This window comes from Panulirus ornatus, chromosome 8, assembly GCF_036320965.1.
Source record: "Panulirus ornatus isolate Po-2019 chromosome 8, ASM3632096v1, whole genome shotgun sequence".
Taxonomy (NCBI): domain Eukaryota; kingdom Metazoa; phylum Arthropoda; class Malacostraca; order Decapoda; family Palinuridae; genus Panulirus; species Panulirus ornatus.
The window spans coordinates 6,865,273-6,879,126 of NC_092231.1; the positions used below are offsets into that span (position 1 = coordinate 6,865,273).

General features: G+C 44.8%; 1 protein-coding gene across 1 annotated transcript; it reads left to right on the plus strand.

Moving 5' to 3' along the window:
- The first annotated feature begins 4,314 nt into the window (after positions 1-4,314).
- LOC139749793 (uncharacterized) lies at positions 4,315-13,314 on the plus strand. Its single transcript, XM_071664049.1, has 3 exons — positions 4,315-6,776; positions 8,192-8,359; positions 11,249-13,314. The coding sequence occupies exons 1-3, from the start codon at positions 4,814-4,816 to the stop codon at positions 11,473-11,475; spliced, it is 2,358 nt and encodes a 785-aa protein (XP_071520150.1). The 5' UTR covers positions 4,315-4,813; the 3' UTR covers positions 11,476-13,314.
- Positions 13,315-13,854: the final 540 nt, after the last annotated feature.

A 13,854-nucleotide genomic window follows, 5' to 3' on the forward strand; every position in this document is an offset into this window, starting at 1 on the left:
AATCCCCGGAAAAGGGGTCCTGATGTAACAGAAGAAAGAAGTCTTGAGGTAATTATATATATATATATATATATATATATATATATATATATATATATATATATATATATATATATATATATACTACTTATTTTCATTCATAAACACCTCAGGTTAATTTTTTTTAAAGAGTTATGATGTTACCCACGTTCACTTTTCAAAGGTTCCTGCAGCCAAAGGCACGGTACTTCCAGTAACAGGGAAAGGTGAACTTTGGGAGGAGAAATTCTTTGACGAAACTGTATTCCCAGTGAACAAAGCCTTGCTAAAGATACTTTCCACTTGCGGTGTGACATCGAATACGTGTGTGTGTGTGTGTGTGTGTGTGTGTGTGTGTGTATATATATATATATATATATATATATATATATATATATATATATATATATATATATATATATATACATATTTTTTTTTTTTTCATACTATTCGCTATTTCCCGCGATAGCGAGGTAGCGTTAAGAACAGAGGACTGGGCCTTTGAGGGAATATCCTCACCTGGCCCTCTTCTCTGTTCCTTCTTTTGGAACTCTAGAGATGGTACACACGATCAATGAAGTCCAAGCCAAGTGAATGTAAAACGATGAGGATGGGTCACAGTGAAAGAAGTCCTCAGCATGGTTATCATCAACCAGGAAACACGCTGCAGCAATCGGTTATTGCTAAACTATTGCTTCAACTTCAAAAAAATACGTAAAGAAATACTTTTATAGGATAACGGTGGTAGATGAATGGAATAATATGACTGTGGACATGGTTGATGCAGACAACATACATAGATTTAATATGTTTGATATAGAATGTTCAAGATATGAGGCATTACAAGTGTACAACTCCCTCCCCTTATCGTACAAATAACAAACAAAGACACACTCAAAAGATATTTCTGCTATCATATTACAAATATTCATAACTGTTCTAGAACAATGGCTAACATTTCCGAAATGCACCTACCACATTCTTGAAGCCGCACTGCAGGTCAACATTTTTGCCATGGTTTTGGGGACACCAGCTCACCAACAACCAATGAAAACGTTACTTATTTCCTCACTGATACTCAGACATATAAGTATATTCCACTAGTCAGTATTATGCCACTATCAACCAATGAAACATTTGGACTAGTGCCTCATAGATAATGTAAACATCATAATTCCATCATAATGCAACGATTCATCTTAAATTCTAATTCTCCTTTCTATGAGGCAGCTTGGGGACCACCATTTATAATTACAGCAATGCAAAACATGGTGAAGACTACAGATACTTCATCCATCTCTAGTACAGCAGCAAGATAAATGGTGCTAGTCTGAAATGTAAACATCAAGAGAACGTTATTAATTCCGGGTTCTCTACGATGGCGGTAGCCCAGAAAAATAACCAAAAGAAAAAAAAAAAAAGTGAAAACTACAGTAACCTTATATCCCCATAGTCGAGGAGGCCTGGAGGATAAAAGAAAGCCCGGGTGAGACCCAGGCAGACCGGTATGGACGAGTGGAGGTGGAGCAGTAGCAGCTGCTGGGGGTTAACCTCGCCGACCGCAGGAGGTGCTGCTGCTCTGTTGATGCCACCGACCCAAACATGACACCAGCCTGGTCCAGCGGTACACGCCGTGGATTACGGTGGGTCAGGTGTGCCTCCTGGACTCACCCGTGACCTCCACTCGCATGGATGATGGAAGTCTGGCCGCCAAGTGCGCTGGTGCTTCCTGATCTGTGGCTTTCTCAGCACCTGGGGGTAATGACCCGGGTTTGTACTGGTTATCTCAGTCTGAGAAGTTTGTTCTGATGAAATGGAACCAGAAAAACTCGCCGATCTATTCATCTATCTATTTGTCTATCTAGCCATCTCTCTATTCATCTATCTATCTATCTATCTATCTATATATCTATCTATCTATGTTCTGTAAGTAGGGAGAATATCTTATACACAGTTTGTTGAAGGGCAATACATATTTAGCATTCACGAGCTGCTTCTTTTTAAAATGTTTCTCACCACGCGTTTTGCTTTAACAGATAAAGTGTGAATGAAATGTCCTGGATTCATATTCACTTAATTCTTGAAATACACGAGACGTTAAGGGTACAGGAAAACTGTCCAGACTTCAGTCAGACTGACTATAAATTAAACAACATAATATAAAGAACACAATATATAATACGACATGAAATCTTAGATAAAGAGACAAGTGTGATCCTCCAAACTCGACTAACTAATCATACCCAACAATCCCGAACTGTTCATCGAGTTTTCTACAAAAAATCAAATGTCTCTTGCTTATCAGACCGAGGAAAGTATTATGAAGGCGATGATACATTCGAACATTACCTCCAACATCCCTGAAGATCATGTGAGCATCACCACTTACTACGAGAACGATAAAACTATAACAAAATTATCATCATGAGAAATAATCTCACACGGAACAAAAACTGCAACAGTCAGCAAATGTAGTTGACAACTACCCCTACCCAGGTGAAGGTTGTAAACTTCATCGATATGTCTTCGCTTAACACTTCATCTTCAACACACAGACCCTATACTACATATGCAACAACATAACATAAACCTCACTCTTCAGCATCTTACTGAAAACACGATAATCCTGAAACATTGCCGAGACCCTACAAGACTTCAGGTAACAGAAACCACGTACGTAAGAATATAATTCCTTCAGATATCAAAGTACACAACAAGCCAGGTCTCTACATTGATTCTCTACCGCATCCCAAATGACCCCACTCTCTACCTCTACCCGACTTTCGCAGGTGTCTGTCGAGACCTCAGGCAAAAGCCTGCCATTCGTTGATCCAATGAATTTGATCCCTACCAACCACACTACCATGCATTAACTCCGAGGAAACACGGTCCACAGATCAGCAATTTATCTACGCAACAGCTCTCATCTGTGAGTCTTCAAGATGTGAAAAACATACCGAATATCAAAAAGTTGTATGACTGTAGAGAAAGTTAAGGAGATACGGCTCCACGAGTGTAAAACTCCCTCCCCGTACAGTACAAACAGGCAATTACACAACCTATGTCAGCAGCGGCACACCAGAGACCAAATGTAAGACGTAGACACCCAGGGACCGGGCTGCTTCTGACGAGGGAGCCCACGTCACGTCAGGCTTGGGGTCTGGTGAATCTTCACATTCCCACACATGGTCGGCTGAACGTCAACACCAGCATCCCTTTCACGGTTTGACTCGAGTAACGGTTTCCCCCAATATGGCCGACACACTGAGGTCTTTATAAACCCTTTCACATGCTCATCATATATATATATATATATATATATATATATATATATATATATATATATATATATATATATATATATATATATACACTTGCTCATTACTTCCCGCGTGAGAGAAGTAGCGTCAAAGAGAGAATATTCCTCACTTGGCTCCTTGCTCTGCTCCTTCTTTTGGAAAGTAAAATAGGTAGTCAGGATCTCCAGCCGCCCTTGGGCAGAATTCTTTCTCCCGTATGTACACGTATATGATCGAGTTTTTCACCCTAGTTTGACTCCTGAGACGCATCAAAGTGAATAGTTTACGTCGATCTCATGTGACTACACGGTGGAGGTTTGAAAACATCATTGTAGCGCCCAGGGAATTAATTTGGAATGTTTCTGAGGCCCGACAGCTGTCGGCTCTCCCATAACTTATTAAGTCATGGAAGGTGGGATGGGATTTCATGGAACATAGAAAACGGTCGAGATGGAAGCCTTTCGTATCCCTTATTTGTTGAATATTTGACCCATGTTCGAATCCCAGGGGGGCATTGAGGAGAATGGTTTACACTGACCTCGTGTGACAGCGATAGGAAATCACCTTTGGCGAAGTTGTATCTGAGAATACAAGTCTCGTCAAAGGACTTCTCGGATCATAGGAATCCATCATTTCCCTGCTACTGAAAGTAGCGCAGTCTTTGAACTGCAGCAACTCCTGTGTAACACCAAGGACCTCTTCTCCATGGGTTCCCGCAGCTTCAGGGAACTGGTTAGGTGGGGGGGGGTCCTTGGGTTATTGCCCCAGCACCCCTTTTATATAGAAAACCTGAGGTTGTATAAGAGTATATGTATAGACATACTTCCCTCCCACCGCTTCTCTCCCTGGGATCCGTGTCTCACTATCTCTTTACATTCCCCTACCCGCGTTAACACCCTTGGTCATTAATGACAACAATTGCTAGGTGGCATCTGCAGCGGGCGCGGGGTAATAGCTGGCCCAGCCACCTAGCCACCCAGTGCCCTACATCCCTCTGTCTTAGTCGTTACAATCTCGCCGCTCGTCGCTCTCCTCTTCCCCCAGAGCTTCTCCGCATTTACCTTCTTAAAATATTGTTAATAGCTTTCATTATGACTTTGAGAACAAATACTGTCTAAATTTTGCCCCCATACGATCAAGTATGGTTTTTATCTATTCTTAAATTTGATATACGCCTCACTTTAGCAAGTTTAGCTTCAAAGTTAGCCAAGCATTATTTTTACTCGTCTGATGTACTTCAGAGACATTCATAAGACTGAATGTAGCCAAATGTGAGTTTCGTCTCACGGAAACCTGTGGGCCAGTCAGAAAACGTTCGTCTGATTATGATGTAAGCAATTTCAAGTTTAGACTAGGCTTTGAAAGTGATTGCACAAGAACAACGGAATCTTAGATTTGAAAGTAACTGCAAAAGAACAACGGAATCTTAAATTTGAAAGTGACTGCAAAAGAACAAGAGAATCTTAGTCATAAAGTGAGAGGCTGTGTTATGTAAAATGTCAGCCAGATGCAACTGCAGGTTGTTTGTGGTGGCGGTAGTGGTGCTCCTGACGGCGACGCTGCTGACGGCTTTGAGTTTGGAGCTGGGGCTGACCACCGGCCAGGAGCCTCTGCTAGTGGGCGCTGCCGCCCTGAACTTGAAGCCTACTACAGACGCTCTAGCGTACGCGAATTCCACTACAAAGGCTCCTGACCTGCATCCTACGACACAGTCTCCAGTCTATGTGAATCCTTCTACAGACACAGCAGATGTGAATCCCACTATAGAGGCTACAGATGACGTGAATCCCACTACAGAGGCTATAGGGGACGTGAATCCCACTACTGAGGCTACAGAGGACGTGAATCCCACTACTGAGGCTATAGAAGGCGTGATTCCATCCGGTGAGGCTTTGGAGGTCGTGACACTTACTACAGAGGCTCTAGACGCTGTGATCCCTCCGAACGAGGGTGTAGACGAAGTGACTCGTGCTGATACAAACCTAAACAATACGATCTCGAACCACACAGATCTAGAAGACGTGGTCCCGACCCACACAAGCCCAGACGACGTGGTCCCGACCCACACAAGCCTGGACGACGTGGTCCCGATCCACACAAGCCTAGATGACGTGGTCCCGACCCACACAAGCCTGGACGACGTGGTCCCGACCCACACAAGCCTGGACGACGTGGGCCCGACCCACACAGACCAAGATGACGTGGTCCCGACCCACACAGACCTAGATGAGGTCCCGACCCACACAGGCCTAGACGGCGTGATTCCTAACCTCACAGGCCTAGACGACGTGCTCCCGACCCACACAGACCTAGACGACGCGATCCCTACCCACACAGGTCTAGACGACGTGGTGCCCACAAACGAGAACGTAAGTGGAGTGACGCTGACGGCAGAGGCTCTGAGCGGCAGCGGTAAAGCGACGGACGGAAGAACCTCAGCGCAGGACAGACAACACAAACTGGTGAAGAATGATGACACCTTCGCCACTTCTCTCCTCATGGACATCCGTGATGCCCTGTACAGAGAGAAGGACGCTCAGAAGCAACAGGAGGAAGAGACTCTGAGTGACGGCGTGGAGCAGCGACTTGACTCCTTGACGGCCGAAACCGAGGACTCCATCGGCAGGATATCCAGCAACTTCGAGCGACTGAGGCAAAACATGGACGAGAAAGTGAGCCTAGTCCTTGAAACGTTCGCTACGCTGAAACTCCTCGTGTTGAACCAGGGAGATCACCTGAGGGCGCTGCAGCAGAGGCTACAGAGGGTGGAGATTAAGGCACACAGCGTGGAACTGGAAGCACACGCATTTCGAAGGTCACTCGACGAAGTCAAGAGTACCCTAGCATCCTACAGAACCCAAGCAGGTGTCCCCTCACAGGTCAGTGGCATCACGCCGAAGGAAGAAGACGTTCTCGACCCACAAGTCAATACCACTGAATCTGGTGAGAAGGACCGAGACGTGGGTCCATCCCTGGATCACTTGACTTCACAAATGAAGCAGATGACGGAGACTGTCAAGTTCATCAAGGTTGAGTTACAAGGCGTGCAGACGAACATCACGACCATTCCTCCACCTACAGTCCCAGTATCCGCTCACCAGTCACTAAACCACACTCTCCCATCCGCCCGTGACTCTGCATCATGCCTGTGTCCGACCGACCAACTTACGAATTCTATCGCCAGGTTGGAAGAAGCTCAGCAGCAACAACAGACGGAGCTGGACGAACTTGCAAGGAACCTAACCCTGACAGAGGCGTCGCAGCAGACGATCCAAGAGGATTCTCTACTCAGCCAGCGTCTGGATATAGTGGAGGGCTTCCTCACAGACCTGAGCGCCATCAAGAGACAGGTTAATGCCGTCCAGGAGGATGTCCTTCTTCTGAAGGAGGGTATGGGGAAAACCGCGACGGAGGTGGATACGATCACGAACGCGACGACCGACAACTACAACGAGAAAGGTGAGGTGTGTGTGTGTGTGTGTGTGAGGCAGAGACCGCTGGGTTATTGCATATTGAAAGGGACAGACTCTATGATTCTGAACCATTATTTACAATTCAGATAACTGATAGCTTCGACGTAACCTTATGTTACGTTACTGAGAAATCCGTTTGAATTTCTTAAAAGTTATGGTCACACACACACGCACACGATCTGAATTTCTTACAAAAGTTATTGCCGCGCGTACAATTCTAGTGAACTTTACGTATAAACCTTTGATTTTAACGATTTTAAAATTCTTCGCATTTCATCCCACCATCAGACGTCACTACATCACTTTGAATTAGAATTACAGTAAGGTGAAGAACCTTTTTAAGTCTTGACGGCATAGCACCATCTCTTCCCCATGCTGTCAACAGAACCAGAGAGGAAGGAGGTATTAAATAACATCTCCCGTGTCACCTGCATGTCTAAACAAGCACACCATCAAGGGAATGAATGTTAACATCAAAACAACCTCTTAGGATCAAGTGTGACTAGTGGCGGGACTGGTCAGGTCAGTTGTTCAAGTGGGAGTACTACTGTTGTGTAGGTGAGGGGTGAGTGGGGGTGAGTGGGGTGGGTCGATACCTTACATCACTCCTGCGTCATAAGTTTCCTAATACAAATGTTTGTAACCTGAATTCCATCTTAGGTCTAATTTTCCTGTAAAGGTTACGGGGTGGAACAGAGAGAGAGAGAGAGAGAGAGAGAGAGAGAGAGAGAGGAAATAATCAAGGTAAGTGTGTGCGCAGCCGAAGTAAAAGTGGATAAGAATTGTGCATTGGCGGGATGACGAATCGTTTCGAAATTTTAAAACGCATTTTCCAGGTGTCCTTTTTTTTTTGTGCTGATCACTGAATGTTGTGCTGCCCATTGTTGTCGTCTGCTGCCAAGTGACTGTTTCTGTTGCCCATGTTATCTTCTGCCCATTGTTATCTTATGCTGCTCAATGACTGCCCCATGCTGTCATGCTCACAATTTTTCCATGCTGTTGTGGCCACACCTAGAAACAGCATATGCTCACATGTGTCATGACAGATGTGTAACTCACAGATATCATGACAAGGTGTGAATCCTGGCAGGTGTGTGGCTCCCTGGAAGATATCATGAGAGGTGTGTGGCTCCGGGCAGCTGCCATACAAGTGTGTGGCTCTCGGCAGGTGTCATGACATGTATGCCTCTGGGTAGGTATTATTACAGATGTGTGGCTCCTGACAGGTGTCATAACGGGTATGTGGTTTCCGGCATTGTCACGAAAGGTGTATGGTTCCCGGCAGTGTCATAACAGGTGTATGGTTCCTGGCAGTGTCATAACAGGTGTATGGTTCCTGGCAGTGTCATAACAGGTGTATGGTTCCTGGCAGTGTCATAACAGGTGTATGGCTCTCGGCAGGTATCTGTGTGTGGCCATACAAACGGGGTGGTGGCGGCTGCTTCTACGTCCACACGGACGACCGGCTCAACTGGCAGGCAGCGCGGGAACACTGCCGGACCCTGCAGGGTGACCTGGCCTCCCCTCTTCGCTACAGTCTCTTCAAACTCTTCATCCTCAAGCAGCGGCGTAAGTCACACTCCATTACAATCTTATCCTCTTTGAGCGCGACGGTACGACTCCCAGGGTGAGGAAGAAAAGAGTCATCAGCTATGGGTCGTACGGTGTGACTCATCCTGTCGTGTTCTTTGAAAGAAATGAGATTTTGAAAGTACTCATGCTGTATTATGAGGGTAAATGTATACAGCACCAGTCAACAGTCAGTGACGCATGAATATTCGATGTAAGCTATTGTGTATAATATTCAGGACACGCATGTTCGTAAGTGGGTAGGTAGAAAAAGAATGAGGTGTCAAGTTTTCCTACTCGCTTGCATCAGTTCACAAATTGTACATTATCCCGTCACCGAAGAGATGTTCAGGGCCAATGTTTCCATCCCCCGATCTCTTGAGCTTTCGCTTCTATCATGCAACTTTCAAAGTCCTGTTGGCTGACATCATTTACAACTTTCAAAGTCCTGTTGGCTGACATCATTAACAATTTCATCACAGCTTATTCTAAGCGTCCACTATATCCGCTAAATCTTTTCTAACAAGTTTCTTGCTCAGCTTCTTGTTGTGGCCCCTGATTGCCCCAGCTTTGCATCTTTCGAAAAACAGTTTCGACATCATCAAACTGGTATAGAAAGTTGAAGATTGTGATCAAGTCACTCCTTAGTCTTCTCTTTCCCATGGTGGACACATTCATGGCATCTAACCCATCGGTGTGGCTCAATTCACTAGATTCTGGTACCATCTTTGTTGCCCTCCTCTAGACCTCAATTACATTTTCCCTTTTTTTTTTCTTTTTAAGCTGCGTGGACCAATTTTGATTAACATACTCTAGTTTTGCTCATACACTGAACAGTTTGCTCTATAACTCCTTATTTTTATGTTTACATACAATTCTAATATTTCTCAGCAGACAACTTGTCTCTTAAGGTGGAACTTTAGCGACAGGTTGTGTAGTGTTGACTAAAAAGTCCTACTGACACACACACACACACACACACACACATGCCGATTCCCTCTAACTACACACACATTATCTCATCACAAATCCAGATCTGAGTCATATAAACATGTTATTACATGTGGTTATCCACGTGTACTCAGACTGGAACTAATTAACCTTCGAACCTGATCTAAATCTGGGTGAATAGAGATGAGAGTTGATTACCTGATTTTTACATATTGTAATGGTCACACTAGCCAATTGTAGTGGTAACACAAGTCTACTGTATTGGTCACACTTGCCAACTGTAGTGGTTACACGAGCCTACTGTACTGGTCACACTTGCCAATAGTAGTGGTTACACAAGCCTACTGTAGTGGTCAAATCAGCCTACTGTAGTGGTCACACAAGCCTATTGTAGTGGTCACACAAGCCTACTGTTTTTCTTCCATTCTAAAGTCCTTGCGCTTAATGTCAAACATCTTTTCCTCTTCAAATTATCCTGTTTCTTGATAACGAGACATTTTTTTCTTATAATTTCCACGAGATAACGCTCGTACACAACTAATGAGTGTAATTCATTCAAAAAGTAGTCATATAACGAATTCTGAACGAACAAGTCATGCATGCAATCATGATAGCAAACAAAATACTTGGTATTCGTCTTCTTGGCCATTCACTCATTATTATTATTATTATTATTATTATTATTATTATTATTATTATTATTATCATCCTTATCATTATTGCAACCTTCGGCCGGCCTTGAACCTAAGTTGGATTTTTGGGAGTTACGCCAAAAACGCCATTTTCACCACACCCTTACCATCACTACACCCATATGTTCATTACAAACTCATTCTCAATAAACTCATCTTCACTGTACCATCATTTTCACTGCAACATCATCTTCAATACGTCTTAGATTCACAAACTTCTCATCTTAAGCTAAGGTCAAAGCTGATTCGAATCTAGCTAGGATTTTCTCCATTCACTATATTCTGCTATAATGCACCCACATCTTTACTGCAAAGGCGATCACCACTATATCCTTATCATAATGTAGCTAGGATCATTTTGTTTTAACTAAGTCATCCTCACTACACCCACACCTTCACCATACCTTTTATCTTTACTGAGCTACTTAGATCCAGGAATAACCTTGAAAGTTTTAAACAGACCGACACAAATACACAGACAGACTCACAACGTCATCATTATGTACTGGGTGTTATCTTTAATAATTATTTTATCACCATTATTATTGTTATCATCATTGAGCCAGATACACACATATTGTAGATATGGTCATACTGTTTTCTTTTTATATACTGGAGCTTTGTTTTTGTGTGGATTTATATATATATTATCTGTTCAATATTTCTACCCTCGTTATTCGTTAATTCAAGCACGTTTTCATAACAAGTTGTGCTGATTTTCTTTTTTCTAAATCCCTCTTGTCCTGAACCATAAAGCATCTCCATTAACCTCTGCAATTCAACCTTTCCTCTTCTCTTCGAACCCGATCAGTCTTTAGCCAATTCTCAGCCTAATCTCTCTCTCTCTCTCTCTCTCTCTCTCTCTCTCTCTCTCTCTCTCTCTCTCTCTCTCTCTCTCTCTCTCTCTCTCTCATCTACTTCCACTGGATTTATGCCCTATATTGTATTTTTCTCGCGCTGGGTCTCCCAAGCACTCTCCCATCTTCATGCTGGCAAGGCTGTGCATACCTCGACTCAAAAAAGTGTGTTCCACTGAGACAGCTCCTATCCTTGCTCGCCTATTTCGTCTCCTAGAAACTCAGACTTTTCCTTTTTGGAAGCATGCCTTGGTGTAGCCCATCCCTAATCCTTTTTTTTTTATTATTAATTTTCCTGACGTTCTAATTCTCAACCTTTTTCCGTTCATGGGAATCGGTCACCTCGTAATGATGGTATAACATAATCAGCATTGTGTCTCCCGTTGCAGTGAGCCGAGCGTACACATACTGGCTGGGGGCGTCGGACGCCGGCCTAGGGGGCGAGTGGATGTGGACGGACGGACGTATAGTTAGCCCAGACGTCTGGGAAACCAGCCAACCAGACCCCAGGTCCGCCAAGTGCATGGCGCTCAAGCCCGTCTACAAGTTCGTGGCGTCAGCCGAGGCATGTCGCGAGAGCAGGTTCTTCATATGCCAGCAGGAACGACAGTTGTGAGCTAGCAGGAGCGACGGTTGTGAACCCAACAGGAGCGACGGTTGTGAACCCAGCAGGAGCGACGGTTGTGAACCCAGCAGGAGCGACGGTTGTGAACCCAGTGGAGAGACGGTTGTAGGCTTGCAGGAACGACGGTTGTGGGCCAGCAGGAGAGACGGTCGTGAGCAAGCGACAATATGCTGGTCTACAACCGTTCATCTACGAGACCATTCCCTAGCCGCAGTCATAGCGGGAAGTATAACTTCCTCAAGACACGATGGCTGCCAATCCTCTCCTGCCCGTCAATTATACTACAAAATACATCCGCCACGAGTGATGAACTTAAAACGCGGCGAGGTATTCTCCAGCTGGGGTTGGCTGTCGGGGAACGAGTCTACCCGCTGTTGAGTAAACAATGTCTGCCATGGACGTGAGGTACACCTTGGTGGATTGGAATACGTAATAATGTCTATAAAGGGACAATGCTCCTCCAAGAGTGGTGGACTAGTTTTGAGTTAGGCTATGTGATATCGCAGGGTCTTTAAAAAAACAAGATGAAAGAAAGGTGTTGTGAGAAGAGCGTCCCTCCCTCTGCTCATACCTGGGAGGCAGTCAGGTGGTATGGTGACCCTCAGGTCCCCAGACCACCACTAGGACCCGTCAGGTCAATCAAGTACCAGGGTATAATGCCTTATACCAGTGAGGGCCCAGACACAGGAACAGGCATTAAGCCTTTCAAAAACCGATATCCAACGGCAGTTTCTTTTAAAAGCATAATGACGAAAACTGACAAGAGCGAACTAAGAAAAATAGATCAAATCTGCAAAAATCCGTACCGTTTGTTGATATAAATCATCCTCTCGTAAGGTTTTTAAGTAATCTTCGTCACAACGGACGCACTGAGGTGGAGTATTGGAATTATGTACAGTCGAGCACACAAGTCCTGGGATACGCTTCACTGAGGCTACCCTGTGTCTCTCTGTCTCAGCTCGTTGAGATAAGAGGGTTCGGCACAGCTTCGACCGGCACAGCTTCGACCAGGCGTGCGGCATGACTTTTGCTCCACAACTGCGCAAGTGTCAGGAGGGAAATCTGTTCTAAATACCCAATGTTAGCAGAGCACATCGTGGACGAGCACTCTGGTGGACCAGTGATGGTCAGTGGACCGAGCCAGATCACCACCAGTGGTGGTCAGTGGACCGAGCCAGATCACTACCAGTGATGGTCAGTGGACCGAGCCAGATCACCACCAGTGGTGGTCAGTGGACCGAGCCAGATCACCACCAGTAGTGGTCAGTGGACCGAGCCAGATCACCACCAGTAGTGGTCAGTGGACCGAGCCAGATCACTACCAGTGATGGTCAGTGGACCGAGCCAGATCACTACCAGTGGTGGTCAGTGGACCGAGCCAGATCACCACCAGTAGTGGTCAGTGGACCGAGCCAGATCACCACCAGTAGTGGACCGAGCCAGATCACCACCAGTAGTGGTCAGTGGACCGAGCCAGATCACCACCAGTAGTGGTCAGTGGACCGAGCCAGATCACCACCAGTAGTGGACCGAGCCAGATCACCACCAGTAGTGGTCAGTGGACCGAGCCAGATCACCACCAGTAGTGGTCAGTGGACCGAGCCAGATCACCACCAGTAGTGGACCGAGCCAGATCACCACCAGTAGTGGTCAGTGGACCGAGCCAGATCACCACCAGTAGTGGTCAGTGGACCGAGCCAGGCAGACCAGTGGAAGCCACAGTACTCATGCGGGTCATCATGTACAGTCTTAACACTTGTTAAAATGTTGTACACTAACCTTAAATTATGAACTATTTATTGTTATTTATTATATATGAATGATATAAAAGTTTGTTTTTTTTCCATTCACCCTTGAACGATATATGAAAATACCAAATCATGGGACGGATTGTTTACAGTGAAAGGTTTAAATGGCGGGTTTGTTATTGTTGATAATGTAGATTTTCTGGTGAGTTACATTTATGTGTAGACGGGAAGAGAATTTTACACTAGTTAGGCCCCATCTCTTAACTTCTATCTTCTAATAATTTCTTTTTTTTACTTAATTACTCTCTTCTTTTTTTCATTAAACCTTTCCCATTTATCTACATGAGGAGCACTTCATCACATCCTGCTTGACACTTCTCCATCGTTTCTTGTGTCGTCAAGTTGACCGGTTCCTTTAGATCTCACAGAAGTGTTCATTACCGAAATTTTATTTAAAAAGAATTGAAAGTTGTGATCATGGATGCATCTTGTTTTCCATCGCGTACAGATCCATAACCCTTGCTCTCGGCAGATCGCCTCTTTTACTTCAGATATTAACATCTGTTGCCTAAGAGTCCAATCTTTTCGAACAAATACGGTTCCTCGAGATCGGTGACCAAAC